The sequence below is a fragment of the Ostrea edulis genome, chromosome 2 (assembly GCF_947568905.1).
Source record: "Ostrea edulis chromosome 2, xbOstEdul1.1, whole genome shotgun sequence".
Taxonomy (NCBI): Eukaryota; Metazoa; Mollusca; class Bivalvia; order Ostreida; family Ostreidae; genus Ostrea; species Ostrea edulis.
The window spans coordinates 65,653,684-65,676,929 of NC_079165.1; the positions used below are offsets into that span (position 1 = coordinate 65,653,684).

The following is a 23,246-nucleotide window of genomic DNA, read 5'->3' on the forward strand; positions in this document are numbered from 1 at the left end:
ATGTAAAATGATACGAACAGAAAACTCCCTGGATATAAAAATAACAGATCAAATCTCTCGCTCTCTCTCTTTTTTTTTTTTTTTTTTTTTTGGTTGCCAACCTTGCGTCAGATGTGGATTCCTTCAAGATACGCGTGTTATAGCAGATTAAGTAACTATATAAACAAACTCAACCAACAAATAAACAGGGTATGTATTGTTACAGTCGCTCGTCCGATATATCTCCCTACAAAATGAAATTTCAATCTGATCAAAGGAACTTCCGTTCGTTGTGACAATTGTCCGAAATACAATTGCTGAATTTCGTACTGAAAATCAAAGGTAGCGCTTTATAAATATATAAAAGTAGACCCAAATAGAAGGGTGACAAATCTGACACCCGCCAAACGGACCAGAGACAACCTCTGCTGCAGAGGGTCTATAACTGGGAAATGAATTACCATGTCGAGTAAATAAAATTTGACTACGATAATAATTCCTCCTTAAAATGTATTTTAGCAAACCATAGCCTATTTTCGCGCCAAACACAAATTGAGGACAAATGCCAAGTATTACAGCCACTGTGTTAAAACTTTCGCAAACAGTTAATAAGTCTAGGAGAACAATGTCTAGCTGCAAAAGCGATAAAAACAGATTTATGTCAACGACTTCAACTTCCGTCTAAAAGACAATATTTGTCAACGAACACTTGAACCTGCTTCCCTGGCGCGGGGTCAGGTGTGGGATTCAGCCACAGATTAGGAGGATCACGCGATGGATTTAGCGGTCCCCTAGTCTGGGTTACGTCAGCCACTTAACCAAGGCGCAAAGGATTTATGTCAGGACTAGGGTCCGCACCACAGACCTGTTAGGGTCGTCACTACTATAGCTCATCTACAGGCAGGGGTCAAGTATTATCGAATGAAAATTAAAGGTTCTGTTTATTAGCTAGTCATTATGAAACACTAGCCTATTAATTTATATGAACACGGTTGGCTAAAATAATCTTATAATTTCCTTTATGAAATATTGCCTGACAGTTAATTTTGATAATTCTTTCCCACGTCCACTTGAATTAAATTAGTTATTTTAAGAGCAGTAGGGATGACTATCATCTTTTAAAAAATTGACTTACGGAATCAATTTCTAAAAAAAAATGTTCATTTAAAATAACGATATCATAGTATAATAAACTGCTAAATGTTCGTATTTATAAAAAGTAATACTACATGCACACATGAGAAAATAAATACAAGGATTTTTTTTAAAAAATGAAACCCTCCCACCAATCGTCCAATCGGAAGGGGTTCTTTCATGTAAAGATACTGATTTCCTTTAATGACTTCCGATGTGATTAGTAATTACTTGACAACACTTAGGATGTTTAGGAGTAGAGATAAAATGTGCATGTTGCATCATTCACGCAATTCTCTCGTACATACGTCACATTTTACGCACCACCGCGAGATAAACAACGACTTTGTTTCGGACGTCCAAGGGTATTCTTCAAAGAGTTGCACTATGTGCTTACTTATGATAAGTGCTTGCTAAGAATCTGAATTATTCTTTTTTGTGTTTCCGTTTCATAACTTTGAAGATAAGAAAGGTTAACATCTGAAATGATAACATTCTGTATACTGATATACACAGAGGGTGATATATCTTTTTCTGTGAAATATCATACACGGAAAATGAGAATAGTACGTAACGTGAATGTGAATTATGACAATTCTACACCATTTGAAATGTTTAACGTACACGCAAGAGACTGACAGTGGCTCAATTCCATTTGCATCAATAAGAATAACGATCGAATTACCAAGTACACACATAAATATTTGGATTACTGATAGGATATGAGAATCTTGCATGTTTTGTCTTTCTACAAATTTTCGTTTCTTTAAAATTAGAAAATGTATCAAACCTACTTTAAGGCAGTTAATGCCAATTTTTTTTAATTTAGAAACAAAAATTTGTCAGCAATACAGAATCTTTGTTTTGTTTACCCAGACCAATGATTACACTGTTTGAAAAGTAACCATTTTATGAAGCACATCGATGTATTATATTATTCCTACATATCATATTCATGGCATAGTTTTATGAACGTAAAAAATAAATTGCTGGAAGAACATTGATAAAGTTAATAAATCTACACAGAATAAGGAGCTCTTCAAATCTATAATCTTTTCTAGAAGAGAAATTGTCTGTTTGGTAATACACGAGTTGCAACTTTCAATTTTGACTGTGTGGGTCTAAATGGAGCTAACAAACTGCACAAAGCAATCCAATCTTCAAATTGATAATCTTCTTTAATCTTCCCTCTAGAATTGAAATTTTCCTCTTTGGTAATATACGAGTTGTCAGTTGTAGCATTTGATTTTGACTACTTTGGCCTAAATGAAGCTATTTATTAGCTGCGCAAAATAATTCGATCTTTATATATATATATATATATATATATATATATATATAAAGTCAAAAAATAAAATCCAATACTCAAACTTACAAATACATATTACAAAAAAAGTATATATATATATATATATATATATATATATATATATATATGATAAAAAACTAAAAAGATGATACAAACACTCACATCATCTGCTGATAGTTTGGAATAGACTTCCAGCTTCTCTATGCGGACTTTACCATGGTCAGGATAAAAGCAAGTTCCCTGTGGAACGAAGTCATTGCTCCAAATCGCCACGGACATTTCCAGGATGTTGGAGGGGTTGGGATGAAGTGTCAGCACTAGTCCGAACTCGTCTGGGATCAAAATAAAAGTATCCATCCTAGGTTTACTTATTGGACGGTTCCGATAACCGTGCACAGTCCAAGTTCTCAGAAAACACTTTCTTTTAAAGAAAATGCGGTAAACTGTTCATCATTTTGGCACACAGGTACAATGAATAGCTCGCTCAGTGACCAGTGGTTTGGATGGGTGAAAAGTTAAAAAGAATTTTACTTCTTGACCGATGCTACAATTGTCACTTTTTCAAACTGAAAAAGTTTTGACAAGTCGTGTTTTCCTTCACTGAGTTTTTATATCTGCGTCAAAGGTCAGCCAGAGGGAAAATTATCTCCAACTTACTTCATTATAAGTCGTGACCACTGTCCAGTAGTGGTTCATTATCCCCGTGACGTAACCAGGCCGCATCCGAAATCCCGCCCTTTGATTGGTCAGACAAGTTTTCTTCAACTTGTTGCTCGCACTGTAGGGGGCACTTTCGATTTGTGACGGATGAATGGCAAGGTAGCGACCTATTGGCCCATTATCAATTTTACAGAAAAAGTCATATTTCATCGGTATAATGAAAATTTGAAGCAAACTTTTAATGAACTATAGTAAATGATTTTGATGATTAAAGTGGCACTCTACATGTACACATTTTCTGATAAATTTAATGTCCAAATAATCATGCTTGTTTGTATTGCATAAAAAATTCAAGCCACAAATAATTTTCTCTATAACTTGCATAAATAACGAATGTCAGAAAGAAAAGCACAATGAATCATATTTATAAGAAAAAATAAAACCTTTAATTTTTTTTTTTTTAAAAAACGGTCGCCATTCAGTTTTTTGTTTTTGTTTTGGTATGTATCCATACATGCACAATACAATATGTTCAAATGAAAATTCACCAAGAACAACCATTTTACAAGGTCAGTATTTTCGTCAACTTTCAAAATATATTATTCATATTAGCACATACATGTCCTTGATTTGAGAGGATTTTTGTAACATGAACAATTTTTAATGCCTCTTTGTTTTGGTGACATGTATCAATAATAACAGAGTAACAAAATGCTGAATAAAAATATTCTAATAATTATCACAAACCGAATTGATTGGATAAATAAAAAGTTTACTCTCCAATTCCTCCTTATTTCTTTGAATTCCTTTCAACATTATTTTTTTTAAAATGCAGTAACTGCATGTAACTCGAAATATTATCATTCCAAATTCAAATTTGATATTCTTTGTACAGATTCCATAAAACGCATTATTCCAAAGATTACGTATGGTTTTTATTGACACCTCATCAATATGCAGTTTGGTGCAGGGTAGTTGGCCCTGACATACAGTTCTTGCAGCGCGCGGGGTTGGACGTTAATAAGTCCAACTTCTGACACAAACAAACAGGCGTCCTATCACGCATTTAATTATTATTATTTTACAATATACAAGATATCATATGTTCATAACACAGTCTTGTCAAACTTAGTCATACAATAAAAAAAATTCAAAACGCTCTTCAGAGGTAAAACCATCACCACTCCATGGTAGATATGTCATTTTGACAATCTCTTGAGTGAAATAGTTTTTCTTCTATAATGCCTTTATTCTAAACCCTCAAATGTAAAAGCATCAAAATAACAAAAAATACCCCGGCTATTTGACGAGAGGATTTGTGCAGCCACACCGTGAGCTATGCCCACTCCAATCTCCCGCTGGGAGGGGGAACAAACGGAGCATTGTGCGTGACCCCCATAAATTCTGACCAGCCTGGATCCTCTCGGTTACGTACGAGTTAATGCCGCAATCATTTGACACAAGTCCCTGACATCCTCCTGACATACAGCAAAAACCCACAAAGAAATACCACACGCCACACGGGCCGATATTAAAAGAAAATCAAGCAGAACCTTACTGATTTGAGGATGAAATTTTTCGAAAGTGATTTGGGCTGTAGAATAAAAACCGCACCATTGTGATGTACACAATGATCTCCCCAGCAGGAGATAGAGGCGTAATGTGTGGCAAAACCCATCCTGAGTACGACCAGGCGGTCAAACAAATGGACAATGTCCAGTCAGTCAGCAATCAAATGTTTTAAAACAGCCTTACCAAGATCTCAATTGAATATTATTGTTATGGGAAACTATTTGTCAGACATGTGTGCCATTAGTCAAAAACAATCTTTATAAAAATAGAAGAAAAAACCCCCAAAAAACTCTAGTTATCGATGTGTCAGCTTATATTTATATACATTTTTATACTCTACCCCCCCCCCCCCCCCCCAAGCCAACCATCGAACACACATTTTGTTTTTATTTCGCAATATCTCCAACAGAAATGGATATCATTTAAAAGTTTATTTTTTAAACAAAACACCAAGTAGTCAATAAAATAATTAAGATTTCTCACGTATTGACAAAATATGGGCCAATAAATCTATTAGTGCGCTAAGTGATGAACAATATTGCTATCGATCTGTGAAATCTATACACTATCGATATGTGAAATCTACACTCCGTTTAAGATAGGCAGGTCGGAGATCCAGCACCTAGCCCCTGGGTGATAATGTCTTCCTTACAACCATTGACACTTGAAAACACCTTTCGGACCGTAAAATGAACTTAAAGGTCTGGCATTCCATGTAACTTTAACGATAAAGAATGCATGTGCGAGAAAACGTTCACAGCCCGGATATTGGTTTCAGGCGTCTTTAATGATCCATTTGGAATCAAGGTGTAATCATAAGACAAAATATACCCCTGTAAAGGATGTAATGTAAATGGTGTAATCTGCGACTACAATATACACGAACCACTATTTCGTATGTACTTATCCACCAATGTGTATATTTCATCATGAATTAAATGTGTTTTTGAAATCAACAACGAGAAGGTTTCATATTAACAAATTGGCGATTTTCTTTTCTTCTTGAAAATTTGGGATATTTCATCGAATCGTCAGCCTGAACAACTCCTGATAAGGCCATTCTACCAAAATTCTCTTAATTATGTGCGAAAACTCTCTAGTAATCGATTTTCGGTGCCTTTTTCAAGTTCTTTGGAGAGACACAGTCTTGCGAAAAGGGGCGGACACCTTATGGGCGTTTTTCTCACCATAAACACAGAAACTATCCGATTACAATGCAGCGATCAGACGCAATCGATATTTCTATTTCAACAGTACATATATTGTAGGGATTCTATTGTTTGAGTGATCAAAAAGAGATTTTTTAAACCTGTTATCAAGACATTTTAAGCATCTATATAGACCTGTTGTTCGGCCACCGAGGTCGAATCCCAAATTCGTCATTTTCTCTTAATCCGATTTTTGGCGGGGATTTACAATCATTATCCCCCGAACTGAATACACAAGGTTTAGTAATGCCATTATTTAATGGTCTCAACATCTGATCATGTCCTGCAGTAAAAATAATTGAACACACAGTCGCTTATTGTTAGGGTACCTCCATAAATCTTGGTATTATATTTTGAAACAGATTTAAATTCTTTCCACTGTGTTTTTGTAGATAACGGGGAAACTATGGACTAAGATAAGAATAATAAAACACGTTTATTCACGATAGGATGATGTTTGGGATAGATTGGGTCAATTAAGTGACATATCTCTTAAGACACGCTCTGATATGATTCATTAAATCACAAGTAGATTGTTATTTCTTTGGTGTCTATCAAAGAGAAAAGAAAATCATCGAAGACAACTATGTGGTTAAAGCGTTCATCATCTTTTGATCCATGCATTCCAGATTCTTAAATCCTCTAATAATTTAAAAAATTCAACAACAAAAATCTTTTCAATTTGTATCTGTGATGATAAGTCAAAAGAAACACCGACATTTTTGTAAGCTATATTTGTAAAGTTCTTCTTTTCTTATCTATCAACATATTGTAAAGTGACACTCGATCGCTGGGGTATCTATTAATTTTTTTCGTGTATCGGTTGGGCCCGCAGCACTAACGGAGCCGGAGACCAACCGTTATCGATACTCGGAAACTGACAACCAGAAAACATGTGCGATTACAATACTGGTTTATTTTTTGTTATCTATCTTATCTTCTCTTTCACTTACTGTCACGAAAATAAGAATAGGCTATTGGCAGGGAGGGGGCAATATGACAGATAAATAAATACATGTTCATGCATCACTTATTGCAATTAATGAAATATGCTTATTAATATTCCAAAACACAGGGGTCGTTTTCGAAACTGTATGAATCCCCCTAGCAGTAATTAACACATTCTGTTAATTTTACACTCCGTTTTAAGATGAAACAGAGGGCCTAGTGTAGTCCTTAATGAAGGAGAATTGATTGGACACGTTCGGAGTCTGGCGGAGAGAAATGATGACAGGGTAAAGCTCCCGGGGAGAGAGTGGTCAGGTCTATACGGACGGGGCTTTTGATGCTTGTTTGTGAACTATAAACCAGCCTTTGACTAAGTCCAGCTAAAACGAATTTTATTAACTAAAATATTACTGGCTGTCATTCAAATGGTATTTCATCATACAAAAGCTTACACATGTTTGCACCTGACATGCCAGTAACAAATGCGCCACTATTACCGATGTTATTCCGAACATATCGTAACTACATGCATTTTGCTGCATTTTCTATAAAATAACGGTTCAACTTCAAATCCTTGTGAACAATGGCAACTGTGCTCTGCAAGATTTGGCAAATTTACTGATATATCTATCTATCTATCTATATCTAATTGTTTATCCATCATTCGCCACAGAAGAAAACAAGAAAAATGGAGAAACTATCCTATTTATTGTAATAAACAATGGGTTTCCATAACAAAACCACTCGTGCAAATTGAATAAATCATCACAGTTTTGATAAACTGAAACATGCATTTAAATAATTTCTTAATTAAAGGTAAACTGATACTGCTACATTACCAATAGGATGGACGGATGAGAAATACAATAGTAAAATTTGTATCACAGGTGTATTTAGAATACAAAATTATGCATACATTCAAACAAGATACTTGGCACATGTAAACATTTTGTCTCTTTTTCCCCCCTTTTCCTTTAGTAAGTTTAAAACTGTATTTATTTCAAAGAAACAAGAACATGATTAAATACATATTGGAAAACAAGTGCATGTGCACTTATATTAATTCCTCTCTCATTATAATCAGTTAACAAGTTTTTCCTTTAAATACATGTATATTTGCAAACGTAGAAACAAAGAACACTAAAACTACAACAATCCCAAGAAACAAGACTGTCACTGATAAAAGGGTTCATGCAATTTTTTTTTTTTAATACAAATACTGATGAGGTAGCAATATATTCGGTTGCCTTGAGGTGTAAGAAAGGTTAAGAATGAAATAAATAAAATTTTCAAAGGAAAACTATCCTATTGATTATTTCTACCAAATAATTAGCCATGTTCTTGCATAAACTAAAAAGTAATTACAAGCAAATGACAATTTGAGCATTTCAAGCTTTGTTTTGGCGTACTCTGCTCATTAACTGTATAATACTACCTATCCACATTTTTACTTTTAATCATTAGCATATTTTATATATGTTCATCGCTATGGATCTTAGTATATATTGACTTAACAGATTTCATATTGACTGTGCAATTACAATCTCATATGTTACAATTATTGAAATCCACTAAAAAACCAAATTTGAATGAACAGTGGAATAAAATCATTACCATCTACCTCTAACAATTCAAAGAATGTGAATATAATATTCTCCTATACAATAAGTTTACCTGCTTTACAGCAATTCAATAATTAGATTATTCGTTATCAAAGAAAAATTAAACCACATACACATACAGTTATCACTTTTAACCCATATAGCAGGCTACGGGGGGTGGGGATAAACCATAAATCAAGCTACCTGGGGGGGGGGGGGGGGGGGGGGGTAAACCATACAGCAGGCTACCGGGGGTGGGAGTAAACCATACAGCATGCTACTGGGGATGGGGGTAAACCATAAATCAGGCTACCGGGGGATGGGGGTAAACTATACAGTAGGCTAACAGGGGTGGGGGTAAACCATAAATCAGGCTACTGGGGGGTGGGGGTAAACCATAAATCAGGCTACCGGGGGTTGGGGGTAAACCATACGGCAGGTTACCGGGGTTGGGGGTAAACTATACAGCAGGCTACCGGGGGGGGGGGGGGGGGGGGGGGGGGGGGGGGGGTAAACCATACAGCAGGTTACCGGGGGTGGGGGTAAACTATACAGCAGGCTACCGGGGGGTGGGGGTAAACTATACAGCAGGCTACCGGGGGGTGGGGGTAAACCATAAATCAGGCTACCGGGGGTGGGGGTAAACCATAAATCAGGCTACTGGGAGTAGGTATAAACCATACAGCAGGTTACTGGGAGTGGGGGTAAACTATACAGCATGCTACCAGGGGTGGGGGTAAACTATACAGCAGGCTACTGGGGGGTGGGGGTAAACTATATAGCAGGCTACCGGGGGTGGGGGTAAACCATACAGCAGGCTACCGGGAGTAGGGGTAAACTATACAGCAGGCTACCGAGGGGTGGGGGTAAACTATACAGCAGGCTACCGGGGGTGGGGGTAAACCATACAGCAGGCTACCGGGGGGTGGGGGTAAACTATATAGCAGGCTACCGGGGGTGGGGGTAAACCATACAGCAGGCTACCGGGAGTAGGGGTAAAGTATACAGCAGGCTACTGGGAGGGAGGGTTGTTTACAAGTTTGTTGTTTTATGTCCCACTTGAGAGTTTTCCACTGACACAGTTACATCACCAGATCTAATGCCGGGGCTTGGTGAAGTTCCTTCCTCTGTTAATGTCTTAGGTCTGACATGGCCACAAGAATCAGGAATTGAACCCGGGACCTCCTGGTAGTTGCAAAATGAGCACTCTAACCACCATTTAAAAAATATATTCAAGGTTAATATTCTAAATTAGCCCCTTGCCTCGGTAACTTGCTAATCAATATAATGGGTATATACAGGAGTTCAGAGTGTCTGATATCAGTACTACACTGTAATGGAAAAATTAGATCTGAAAGAAACAGAATTGTAATGATGCCTTAGTAGTATATATCTTAAAATTGATATGAATACAAACTAAACAACCCCATGATATATACAGGTATTCAATTCATGATGTTTACAGAATACAAGCAATACTGAGGTAACTGACTATTCGCCTCCAACAAGTACATGTTAAATGCCTCTGCACAAACAAATTTATACACACACATACATATATATTTCAAAGACAAACAAGTTTCAAGAATAAGTATAAATAAAAATACTGGCAAACTGAGAAACTGAAAGAGTCAAATATTGGTGGTAGTATTCGTGATGTATAAAGATTGAATCAATGGATGACTACATCAACAAGACCTATGTGTAATATACAACTTGAAATTACTGTAAATAAACTTATTTTAGCAGCAGTCTTATCCATCTCTTCGGATCAAGTTACTGTAGTAATGATAAATTTATTATATACCCCCTATGCATTTTAAATCCACATTTATATGATACTAAATGTAATCCAAATTATCAAAAATACAGACATACAGTGAAATTATGTTTTGTGTATGCAGCTTTGTTTGTGACGTGGCCAATATTTTAAAGAAAAAACGTTGCGTTGATGCATTGTGACATCATTGTGACGTTATCAGTTTCAGAGGATACTGATACGGAATCAGAAAACCATAGGGTGGTGATCCGGAAAACCGGATCACATGCTGTGAAATCCACAGTATCAAAGAACGATACATTGATGGGTATATAATAAATAAAAATACTGGCAAACTGAGAAACTGAAAGAGTCAAATATTGGTGGTAGTATTCGTGATGTATAACAATTGAATCAATGGATGACTACATCAACAAGACCTATGTGTAATATACAACTTGAAATTACTGTAAATAAACTTATTTTAGCAGCAGTCTTATTTTAGCACTTATCTTGCTCTGCTAACTTATGTGCACTGTAAATATGTGACTACATATTAAATTCTATGTACATGTGTTAATTCTATTTACAAGAACATCACCAATCTGCACAATCACTTCACAGGCCCAGATATTAATATAGTTACTTTCGATAAAGTCAAAAGTGGAGACCAACACTATAAGGTTAAAATCATGGAAGATTCTCATGAGTGGATATCCCATGGGATCAGATCATCCACACATCATGTGACTGCATGAGTAGATTACTCATACATTCTCCTATGTTAGTGATCTGTTTATTTCTCCTAGTTCATAGTAACTTTTTATCAATATATATTATCAATAAAGAAAAATTCTACTATTTCATACAATTCACAAGCCGTATAACAAAGAACTCATAAAAAAATAAATGCATAAGAAATTTCTACTTTTACTTCTTTAGCAGAAAAGACTTCTTGCCAATTAAAAATGTTAAAGCAATGATTAAATATTTCATACACATTTACTGTAATAAATGTAGTTGTGCATTTTAAAATGCACTAAATTTAACCGCACCAAATTAAGTACGTTAACAATATCTAATGAGAATTATTGCACTTCTAATTCTAAAATATTTTCTGTCTATATGTATACAAAAGTATAATTTGGAGATAAAATATTACTTTTCAAGGCAAACAATTTGTATATCATGTGGCAATTATACAAAGAAAAATTCACCCGATGAATGTATATATCTTCAGTCACATTCTTAAAGACATAAAAACATGCAGTGACCACAAATTAAAACACACTGTGATTTTTTTAAACAGCAAAATAGGCAAGTACTTGACACACAGATTCATGTTTGATTAATCTGTGAAAAATTACAAATATCTTTGTGGAAAAAAGGTCTGGCATTCAATCTCATGTACATGTATTCATAAAAAAACCTTCATCTGAGGAACTGACCTACTAACAATAACTAACCATCCATATGGCAGTTTTTCATATATATTCCTCTTCTGTTTATTAATTTTTCTTCATCAATATGTTTGCAAGTTTGTCAAACTGAAGAATCAAAGTCAAACTGAAGAATGAAACAACAAGTATTGATACAAGTAATATCACTGGTAAAAATACAGGAGAAATTCCAAACCTAAGTAGCAAACTTCACAGTGGTTGGTTTGTGATAGATTCCTGTCCCCTTTGTATTTGACCCTTTGTACCCTGTTCCATGAACTGCGGATCCTTTAAGCCCTCCTCCATACTTTGTACTGCTGCCACCAAATCGAGAACCAGACACTCCAAAGTAGGCTCCAGTGGTAGTTCCCTGTCTGGCTCTAAAAAGAAAATATCCATTTGACAAAACTGTATCAAAAACTTCAAAGGATCTTCACTTGTTTACACCTCCTTTTTTTTTTCAAAAAAAAAGAATACCTACATAAAATACTACCTCAAAACATCCAATTTATGAAAAGATAAATATAATACTCATACAACGCATGTCGTTCCTGCATTTGCTTCTGCTTATTTTTAAAGTTTCTTTGTCTAAAACCGTTCTTATACAGTTTTATATTCACGGTTTTTATGTCCATTCTATTATATGTCATGGATAGTTTACTAGTAAATTCACTGTCATTTTTAGTCTGTAGTGAAAATTAAAGAGTAACAAAAATAAGGCGGTATACAGTCTAACTCAAACTGCAATTTTCCAAGTAAACTAATTTGAAACAACAGCTTACAAAAATCAGAATCATGAGTTTTCTGATCACCATTATTGAGGTTTTCCCTCATTATGCAATCCTGTAGATGACTTACTCAGAGTCTGATTTGAATTTTGGAGTCTGACTTGTGGATCTTGGGGTGTAAGTAGACCGAGGAGTGGAGGCATGTAGCCCTGTGCTAGATGTTGGGAAAGGTTTCTCTGTAAACAAAATGGAATAATGCACTGATATTGTTTTAATAATATAATTTTTAGGACACATACAGCATTTCTATCAGATTTCAAACAGACCACTTAAATATACTGACATATTAGACATTAATCAATGTGATTTCATATGAATTTAACCTAGACCCTCAATCTATTTTATATTAACATGCATACTTCGTATTGATGGATGCTTCTATAAACTTAAGGCCTGACCTTTTGTACTTGGCCTGGTGTCATTCAGGTCAGGGAAGCTGGTGGGTCGGCTCCTGGTGGTGGTAGGAGGCGACTCGTTTTCCTTTTCTTCATGAGGTGTTTTTTGCCTTCTGGGTTTGGGAATTTTCTTTGAATACTGATAAAAGAAGCCAAACCTTATTAGTCTGTGTTTTATTGTTTATATTAGATAACTTTTTTAAAACTTTGACTTTTTAAATATTTATGATGTAGAACAGTATGAGTATGTCACATCACTTTATTGAGAATCATACCGAAAATTAATGTAGGCATATATAGGACAACTGTATCTCTGGTGTGAACAAGAGATATTAACAAGTTTACAATAACAAAAGTACACCAGCTCGACAGCTTGATACTAACAGACTTCACAATACTGACCTCTCTAGCTCGGTCTGCCTTGCTTTTAGTGTTGTACATAAACGTAGGACTCTGAGGTCGGCCGTGATCTTTTGTCCATTTCTCACAGAAAGGTACGTGACGTTCTGCAGCCTTCCTACTGAAAGATCTTCCACACCATTTACACACTACCGTTTCTGAAATTGAATCATCCATTACCTATTATTTTTCTAATGATAATATTAAAAAAGAAATTTCTATTTCTACCCATCACAAACAGGTGCTTTATTCATAGAATTTGTATGGTATACCCAGATCACTTTTAAGTTCCTCTTCTCGTTTCTTGGACTTGGAAGCTCTGCGTTGTCGACGGATGTGTCTAAGGAGTTCTTCGTGGGTGCCTCTCCAATCCCCAGGTACTTTGGACGGGCCAAACTTCGATGAGTAACCATTAGCATCAAAGTACTCATCATCACTGTCAATGTTCACTTCTTTCTTGCGCCGGCGTCCACAGGCAGGTTCATGAGTTTTCTACAAATGAATAAATATCATAGCATAAATTTAAAATTATAAGTATTCCTATAAACAAATGAAAATGTGGCAATTTACATCAGTCTCAGAGGAGTTAAAATATCACCAATACTACCAATAAATCTGAATATACGTCTACATACAAACTTTAGAATTGTTCATGTAATTCAACAGGGTCAAACAGAGATACTAATCTATTTTAAAAGTGTGAAGTATTTATATTAGTAGTTTCTGCCACTCTGATCCCTTCTTGAGATACTTATATTTCATAAGTCCTCACACTTACCAAAGTATCAATCTTCAACATCTTCCCACAAAAAGAGCACTTAAATCTGGTCTCCTCATAGTCATCTGTAGTAAATAAAAGCACAATCATTAATGCAGTAAGTTACAATGTTTTCTGGACAAAATGCATGGATTCATATTGTATATACTGTATGTATTGTATATTCTTATTTCATAATTTCAAGTACAGCTGTACATGTATTTTGAGTACCAGGTAGCTCTATTCAATTTCTTTTTTATTGTCATATCTGCTTAACTATGCATGTTCTAATGGCCAATGCAGGTTAAAAATAAGGGAGAAAACTCTTGATATTATCATGATAACATCTTCAGTTAGTAATGTACAATACAGAATGATAACACATCACCAACATTTTACAAAATATGAAATTTTACTTTCTTTTTGAATATACATGCTCAAATATGTCATGCATTTTTTGCACTTAAGAATTTGCAATCTAACTTTCAAACAACCATTCAAAAAAAGAGAGTAAGCAATCATTTCAGTCACAAATTACCACATTTTTCATTAAAAAAAAATTGAGGAATTTCACCGCAAGTTCTGAGTATGATGTAAAATCAGCATGCCCCTTATATTCATGCACTTTATAGATAATCTGTAGTTAGATACATTTAAACTTACCAAACTTGTAAAAGCCAAACCCTGAATGAGAAAGCTTAGTTTTGCTAACAAAGTAACTGTCTTAAACCAGTCTTTGAATTATCCTCATACTTTTCATTAATTCTAAAATGGAATTTTCTCATTGTGTCCCAGATATATGTAATATTTATTTCAAATGTTCACCAGTCAATTTGGCTGTTCCAAGAGACATAACTCCTCTTTAGATAGTTAAAAGCAGCAAAAATAATCCCCAACCCCACCTCAATATGTGTGTGCTGGACTTTTTAAGTAAGAAGTATCATTTTTTTTATAAGTAAAATCTTGTTTAAACATTATCCAACAGTGCTCATACAAACAATTAGTAAACAATGTCTCGAGTATTCACCTGGATCGGATTCGGACTCCGACATGCTAAACCTGAAAGTTGGCTCATCATCCGTGTCTGACAAACCATCGTACATCTGGGACTTTCCTTGCCGAGGAGAAAACAAATATTCTTCATTAATGCCTTCATCAAATCCATACTCATCTGCAACATTTCGCTTTCTGTTCTTCTCTTTCTTTTTGGAGTATTCACCTGTATTATCAGAACCTATACAGAAAACACAAAAATTCATGTCATAATCATTAATGATTGTGTTACCAGAACCTATACAGAAAACACAAAAATTCATGTCATAATCATTAATAAGTGCATTCATGTCACTGGACAACAGTATTCACTCTTACTGGAGAAGAATTGTGCAAATGGATCATCTTTATTTCCATAGAACGCAGAAAACTCAAACGGAGCAGATGAGGTGAAATACATGGAGAAATGAGAGTCCAAGTCGTCTACAAATGTCTTGAAGGCAAACGAAAATGAACCACTGTCATCATCACCAAACCCTACAAAAGATATCATTGTATACAGACATTCATAGGCACATTATGTCTACATCAGGCCCAATATCTAGTATATGATTAGGTCACCAGTATCAGAGTGTAATATAACATTGCAGAATCAGAAGAAGATTTTTGAGGAACCTGGAGAGAAGTCTTCGTCTGCTTCATTCCAGTTCTGGTTCCATGGTTTCCGCCGAGGCTTGTGGGTTTGTGTCTTCTTCCTTCCTTTTGTTTCTTTTGTCTCTGTGTGGGACCTAGAATAGTTAATGTCGAATTACTCATTCCTATTTCCATGTTCTATCAGGCAATTTTGTTGTTATTCATTATTTTTGTTTAATATTTCATACATGTGAAGTGTATCTTGGGTTCTGAAAATTATGTAGCATAATAATATTTATTTCTTGACTGGGTTATTAAAATAAATGTGTATAATTCCAATGTTATTTATTACAAGTGTTTTGATTGGACAAAAATAAAACTGAACAAAAGTTTACACATCAATAAATCCGAAAATGCGATGTATTCATACACGCCTGAAAACAAATAACATAGTGCGGGGAAACTATTAAAATTTTTGCAATTGTTAATGAAGTGAATGAATTGGAATTATAAGAATCAAACATTCTTTTTGAAGAATTTATCGATGTGTAAACTCCGGCCATTTTACTCACAAACTTAACATAAAAGTGCTTCGCACTTTTATTCAGTTTGTGAGTAAAATGTCCGGAGTTTACACATCGATAAATTCTTCAAAAAGAATGTTTAATCCTATAATAAAGCCACTTAAATGATTTATTCACTTATCGTCTATATTAAATTAGCAAAAACTGCTTTCCACTTACGTGTACACATATTTTTTATTTGTAAATGATTGGTTAGATATGGGTTACTTATTGCCAGCATTGTAAAATTGTTTAATTTCACTACAACATTTAGTTTTTTTATGGATTCGCATATTTGGGAATTATTCAGTCCATAATCTTTCATCAAAATTATCTGCCGCCGAATGTAGGGAGATATTCTTGTTATTCTATTTCCATCCATTATTTTCTCAAGTTCTCTAGTGAAAATGCATCGGTAAGCAGTGAAAAAACTACTGAAGTGATTTGTGTATATTCTGAATACACAGTGGTTAAGGCTTTCTTGTCAATCATAACATCACGGGATTCATTCACGCTTGGCTGAACTAAGCAGTTCCAGAAAGCAGTCCCGGGGACTGCTGGGACTGCTTTCTAGAGCAGTCCCACTTTTTGAGAGAGCAGTCCCAAGGACTGCTTTCTGGGACTGCTTGGGTGTCAGGTTGGGTCTGGTTGGTACTGTATGGGGAATAATTCTATCAGGAGTATTTGTGTTATATGATAAATTATCCTTTTTCTGTCAATGTGTAAACATCATGTCTACTGCAAAACATATGTCAAATCTTGAAGATATTCTACATGTTGTGAAGGATGGTGTGAGTGAAAATAAATGAACTTGAACTTGAAAGCAATCACTAGTGGATGATATTGGCTGCTTTATACAGTAATGCTTATTCATACAACAAGATCATAATTACCATGAAAAGTCATTTGGTTCACTGAAGTCAAAACGGGTCTTGAATCTGGTTCCCTTGTATTTATTGGAATATGCTGAGTCATCTTTGTTGGACTTGTCTTCTTTGGTTGAAAATCCACCAGGAGGTACTTTTGTAGATTTCTGTTCTTTCGATCTATTCAAATCTCTTTCTAAGATCTCTCGTCTACAAACATGTACATGTAATTTATGCAGACTTGAACTATGTCGTACAAGTGCCATGTAGCCATAAAATTCAATCAAAACCTCACAATTTTAAAGAGTCTTTTTTTTCACTGCTGGATATTGGGAAAATGTAGCATTGATCATACTTTGATTCTTACAGATGGATAGATATCAGTAGTATTAAGGCTGCTTAAGTTATCCTTTAATCAGAGAGAACTCTCAACTATATTATCTTGAATATCTTGATGCACCAAAAGATATGATTGACATCATTTACCAGTACTCAAGATTTGAACAAGAGTTTTCCTTTTTCAGAAAATGCTATAACTAACAATGTTAAATCAAGAACAAGTTTCACATTTATGCTGTAAATACATGTACATTGTATGTGTAGATTTCAAACAAATATAATTAATAATTTCCATCCTCTATGATTTGTAAAATACATGAATAAATTGATATTAGCAAATATGAGGAATGTTTGATATCAAGAAATCCGACTTTTTATATCAAGAACAATTATTTAGTGAGTTACACAACATATACAGAATGTATAAAATACAAGTACTGTGAAATCAATTATATTTGTTAGGGCAAATTTTTGTGGATTGTCTAGATTGTCTAGATTTTGTAGTTCTATTTGGATATAATTTCAGGGGTTTGGTTTTAGTACATTGAAACAGTAAATACATTGAGCATTTCATTAATGGGATAGGAGTACCCACACAATCCATGAAAATTAAGCCCCCACAAAATTTAATGATTCCACAGAACCTTTAAACCTGCAGATTTATTGAAAACTCATGACTTAAAGATTATATTCACAAAAAAATAATGTTTTGATAATATAAAATTCACAGCGTGTGATTCGACTTTCTGGATCATCACACTGTGGAGACCTGAATCCAGATCAGGTCTATCTGAAATTGATGATGTCACAATGCATCAACATACGTTTTTGTGGAAAGTGATTGACTGTGTCACTAACAAAACTGTATACACAAAATATAATTTCACTGTAAGTTTGTCTTTTTGTTAATTAGGAATAAACAAATAAACATATAAAGTTAACATGTATTTAAAAATTCAGATGAGGCAGGAAATAAATTTATCATTATTACAGTAACTGAATCAGAAGAGTTGTATATCAGCATCACTTCTTGTTGACAGGCATCTCATTTGATATAAATTAATTATCTGTACAATATCTGTCAACTCAATTTGCTCCGACTCTTTGGATGAAGTTACTGTAGTAATATAGCATACTGTAAAAGTGGTTATTTACGCTGGGGATAATGTACACATTTTCCCATGTCAACATTACGCTTGGAGGAAAAATACATGGTAACTGAATATGATGTCAAACAAATATAACTATGCGTGTGGGGAAAATTTACGAGCTTATTACGCGACTGCGTAATCAGTGTAAACTTCCCCCACATGAGAATAACCACTTTCACAGTATATATTCATCAATAAAAGTATCTGGCATTGTAAAATCTATAAAACAAATATACAGTAAAATGAATGTATACAAGACCTGTCTTGATTCTTCAAACACTCGTAAGCAGCTGCAATCTCTTTAAACTTTTCCTCTGCTCCTGACTCCTTGTTTTTGTCGGGGTGGTACTTTTTGGCCAGGGACTTGTAAGACTTTCTGATCTCCTCTTCACTGGCCCCAACCTTTAACCCCAGCACAGCAAAGTGGTTCTTCGTCATCCTCTACACACATCAAAAACCCTGTATATAGTAGGAAGAATTGACTTATTTGGTACATACATGTATATAACTGAACTAGTTAACAATTTTCTTTTATTCCAGGTGCAGAAGTAGAAAATAAATGGTATATATACCAATAATTCAATATCACTTGTAAAATAAAATTTGATTGGTTCAGTTTGTGTTTATCAACTTTTCTAATATTGCATAAACTGTTCAAAGTTAGGCTGCGCCACATGATTTCCTGCAAATGTCGTTATGATATTTAAATTTCTTTTACATCAATTAGCAATAATTGGGATAAGCAAATTGCTAAATGTGACAATGGCACGTTACCAGCTAGTGTCAATGTGACATTTCTAAAAAGAATGCGCCATATTGAAATTTTTATGTGACATGTTAAAATGATGAGTCCGAGAGATCAGTAAATTATAATCTAAACATTACTGTCAGACTGTATTACCATAGGTAACTTTAGTTTTATTATTGGTGTTAAATTTACGTTTTGCGAAAGGTAGGATTCTTGTTGTGATTGTCTGTTTTTTACGTTTCCGCATTATCGTCTCCTTCTGTGCCAACAGTGTCTACTGCCAGTACTGGCTTATCATTCAGGCAAAAATTTAAGAAAGATTGCCCTTTGTCAGGCTTAAGAATTTTTTTCCATGGCATCTCCAGTCTGTGCGCATTAAAATTGCAATTTAAGGGTATTAACCAATCAGATAACTTTTTACTGTTTGATTAGACACTGAGGAAATCTAAGTCATACTTGCACTTAAAAGAATGTAAAGTCGTACTATTACAAAAGCATTAACAGCGATCAAGATTTTTCAAGCACTTAATCGATATAGATTAAGTGGGGGATCAGCTCAAAAGTTGAAAAGTTCGTATATCTACGAAGTCAAACTAGGTATATCAACGATATGCGCCACAATGGCGCAGTGTTTTCGATATTCTATGCGTCATTTTTTAATTTAATGCGACTATGGCACAGGGTGTGTGCTTATCCCAATCGCTGAATTAGTTGTCAATATACATCAAATGCGTTTTGAAAAATAAAATTATAAGTAATAAAAGTAATTTCTTTCATTAAGTGTATTGTGCATGTATTTTATATTGTATAAAATGAGTAGAAACAGATTCTCCTAGCCATGTGTTAAGAACTGATCTTTCTGCACATGTAGTCAAACAAATTGTGATTTCAAAGTTTTGATAGCCCTCAATACTTTCAGTGCAGACAATACATGTACAAGTATTTGTAGTAAAAGTTCTCAAATGCAATATAATGTGCTGCCGTGTCCTCAGAGTTATGACAAAAAGAAATGATACTATCAAGATAATTTTCTTCTGCTTAGAACAGCCTTGCAAGAAACCAATAATACCTATAAAATACATATATAATTGAATTTTATGATGGTCATTTTGGTCTCTTGGATCACTATTTGTGTAAATCAACACGCCACCAAAATGGTAGGCTATTCTCCCCAATAATGAAAAGAAGTTATCTTCAAAGCACTGACTCATCACTGACTGAACATTTGGCTTGCAATGATTTGGACATTAATGAGAAAATGTCACGAAGAGTAACTCACCATTTGCACCCCAAAAAGGCTAAATTATTGCCTCATGAATCATGTGTTGGGTAAGAAAGGCGTAAAAATCTTACGACGTCGCCATTTTCAAACTTTTTATCCACTTTTCACTTTCAGTTACATCTTGTTTCTTGACGACAAAAGGTGAAGGCCAAATTTTGTCGGCATCACGATCCCGATGTTCTTCTTTATTCGATTGTAATGGGTAGGACCTATTAGCAGTTTCAGATATTTTGTTTCTAAATAAGCTAATAACACATAAAGGGTATAACAGTGAAAATGTTGATACAAATATTCAGACACATTTATTCAGCATAAAATGCCGGAATTTGGCAATCTATCATCTTAAACTTACTTTACTTTGATACTTTAAATATCCGGTGTTCATCCAGATCATGCAGTGCAGTACTTGTGGACATGTCAACTCGAAATGGTCACCCTATAGCCGTTCTACACTACGATTACCAGAAATCTGTAGAATTAACTGATGTTTATGTATCGGTCATTCAACAGAAAAAAGAAACTACCTCTATCGTCAAGGCTTTATGTGAGGATTTTCCATTAGAAAACTTACAACATTTGAAAAGAGTGAGGTCGTGTAATTCCAAAGAAGGTCCTCTACAAGTGGTAGTATGTCATGACAAAAACATCTTCAATGTAAAAGAAATTCTTTCAGATGTCAAATATAGCTGCCTTGGTAAACCTTTTTTGACCAAAGTGCCAAAGGTGAAACCGCTGACGAGGGCGCAGTATGAAGAAGCAAAACTCTATTGGCCAGTAACATTTCACGAGGATAAAAAAGTGACCAAACTCCTAAACTTGTCATACTTTTCACTAGATGAATTAGATGCAATAGATAGACATATTCAAGAATTATTTCAAATTCAAGAAAGTGAGAAATCTTGCAGTGCCGCTCTAATAGTAGATCCAAGAAATGACAAAGTTCTAGCGAGTTCATGTGATAGAAGACATCTGAATCATCCATTACAGCATGCTGTTATGCTATGTATTGATAAAATATCTCACTGTCAAGGTGGGGGAATGTGGGACATTGGTGAACCTGATGAAGTAGACGGACTGATGACAACGAAACAGCAGCAAAAAGCTAAAGGAGGAAAGACAGATAAATGTGTTGGAAAAATCAACAAACAAGAACTGTGCAACATTCAATATCTCTGTACAGGGTATGACCTATATGTAACGAGAGAGCCATGTGTAATGTGTGCAATGGCATTAGTACATTCCAGAATAGGCAGAGTATTCTACGTAGACCCACATGAGGATGGAGGGCTTGGTTCTCGATTTCAGATTCACACAGAAAAAGAATTGAACCATAACTTTGAAGTTTTCAAATGTCAATTAGCAAGAAATAAATAAGTACATGTATTACACAATTTATTAATATGTCTTATGGCGTGACCGTGTTTGAAGGCGAAGCAAAAAATATTGGCATTAGTATCTAGATCCATAACAGGAGAAAAAATATCCCGAAATATTAGCACCTAACGTGTGAGGACAGAGCTCAATCAAAGTATTCTAACGTTAGACATTTTTGATCCACCTATTCATTGAACGCAGGAAACGCTATGCAACTGATTGTAAACAGTGCATTGTGACATCATATTCAGCGTCGGTGTTTAGCAAATACACAAACATAGGAAACTTTGTACAATTCGCATTAATCAAATAGTGATTATATATGATTAAGAAAATAAGATTTACATGCTTTTATGGATTTTATGTAACATCTCAGAACGACGTGAACATGGGTATACGAGATTCAAAATGGAGAAATACATGTCCACGCGATAGTATTTGAATCAACGCCATTAGGACCAAAATTTTCAAGTTCCATAGGTATGGTTTAATTTTTCACTAGTTTTCTATATTTTCATTTTAAACATGTATATACATGTTACCTATAGGGAGAACTCCGCTCTCACGGCCCTTCGCCCTCTATTATACATTCACGTAAAATTTGAACCAAACTTGGCATATACATGTAGACGTGTAGCATCCTTGGATAAAGGGAATTCAAGTTTCTTGAAATGAAGGGTCATGTCCTTCTCCAAGGGAAGATTATAAGAAAATTGTAAAAATACATAAACAACTATTAAAAATCTTCTCCAGAGCCATTGGACCAATTTCAGCTAAACTTGGTATAGTATTCTTGGGTTTGTTAAAACAAAAGGCCATGTTCATCTCCAATGGTACATAATCATTAAGTAATGAAAAAATATGGTATGGTGATTTTAAAGAATCCTTCTTCTAATTTGGCATATATTATCTATGGGTAAAAAGAATGCAATATTTTTTTCCCCAATAGGAAGGACTCTATTTTGTTTTTGATATAACTATCACATTTTGTTCAAAGGGGAGATAACATGCAGTTCCTAGAATTCAATAAAATGTACTCAAGTTTTTAAATGCACGGGTGATGAATTAATACTGATTAATAAGATTATCATTAAGTGTTGGAAATATTTTTGACAATTATTTGTTATTATAAAGTTATCACTTTGACTTAAATCATCAAACTATGATTAGGCATGGAGTAAAAAATTACATTCGAATATTTACTTGAGTCCCCCTAATTATTATTTTTTTTTTTTTACACGTTATTACTACATTCCAATACCAGATTGACTTCTATACCTGTAGCTTAGTACTTCGTTACTAGCTTGAAAATACGGATGTATATATAATTGCTGTTATAAAATTTAGAA

At 34.6% G+C, this 23,246-nt stretch overlaps 2 protein-coding genes across 3 annotated transcripts; one reads left to right on the forward strand and one right to left on the reverse strand.

Moving 5' to 3' along the window:
- Window positions 1-11,283: 11,283 nt before the first annotated feature.
- On the reverse strand, window positions 11,284-20,687 carry LOC130052343 (uncharacterized). Of its 2 annotated transcripts, XM_056156912.1 has the most exons (13): window positions 20,521-20,687; window positions 18,753-18,952; window positions 17,031-17,213; window positions 15,617-15,729; window positions 15,320-15,478; window positions 14,976-15,182; window positions 14,612-14,632; window positions 13,970-14,034; window positions 13,464-13,683; window positions 13,195-13,349; window positions 12,796-12,931; window positions 12,468-12,573; window positions 11,284-11,989 (listed from the first exon to the last, which is right to left on the reverse strand). In XM_056156912.1, the coding sequence occupies exons 2-13, from the start codon at window positions 18,929-18,931 to the stop codon at window positions 11,806-11,808; spliced, it is 1,728 nt and encodes a 575-aa protein (XP_056012887.1). In that variant the 5' UTR covers window positions 18,932-18,952; window positions 20,521-20,687; the 3' UTR covers window positions 11,284-11,805. The 2 variants fall into 2 exon arrangements, with proteins under 2 accessions (XP_056012887.1, XP_056012888.1); XM_056156913.1 differs by lacking the exon at window positions 14,612-14,632.
- Window positions 20,688-20,886: 199 nt separating this feature from the next.
- On the forward strand, window positions 20,887-21,906 carry LOC130052344 (probable inactive tRNA-specific adenosine deaminase-like protein 3). The gene has a single exon (XM_056156914.1). It carries the CDS (start codon window positions 20,938-20,940, stop codon window positions 21,895-21,897), a length of 960 nt encoding a protein of 319 aa, XP_056012889.1. The 5' UTR covers window positions 20,887-20,937; the 3' UTR covers window positions 21,898-21,906.
- The last annotated feature ends 1,340 nt before the right edge of the window (window positions 21,907-23,246 follow it).

Bases quoted from the DNA above. Each gene is read 5' to 3' on its own strand.
- LOC130052344 (XM_056156914.1), top strand. From the start codon at position 20,938: ATGTCAACTCGAAATGGTCACCCTATAGCCGTTCTACACTACGATTAC.
- LOC130052343 (XM_056156912.1), bottom strand. From the start codon at position 18,931: ATGACGAAGAACCACTTTGCTGTGCTGGGGTTAAAGGTTGGGGCCAGT. The intron at 14,035-14,611 runs GTAAGTTTAAAT...TATTTACTACAG, and splicing joins GTTTGGCTTTTACAAGTTTG to ATGACTATGAGGAGACCAGA. The intron at 12,932-13,194 runs GTCAGTATTGTG...TTCTTTTATCAG, and splicing joins AGGCAGACCGAGCTAGAGAG to TATTCAAAGAAAATTCCCAA.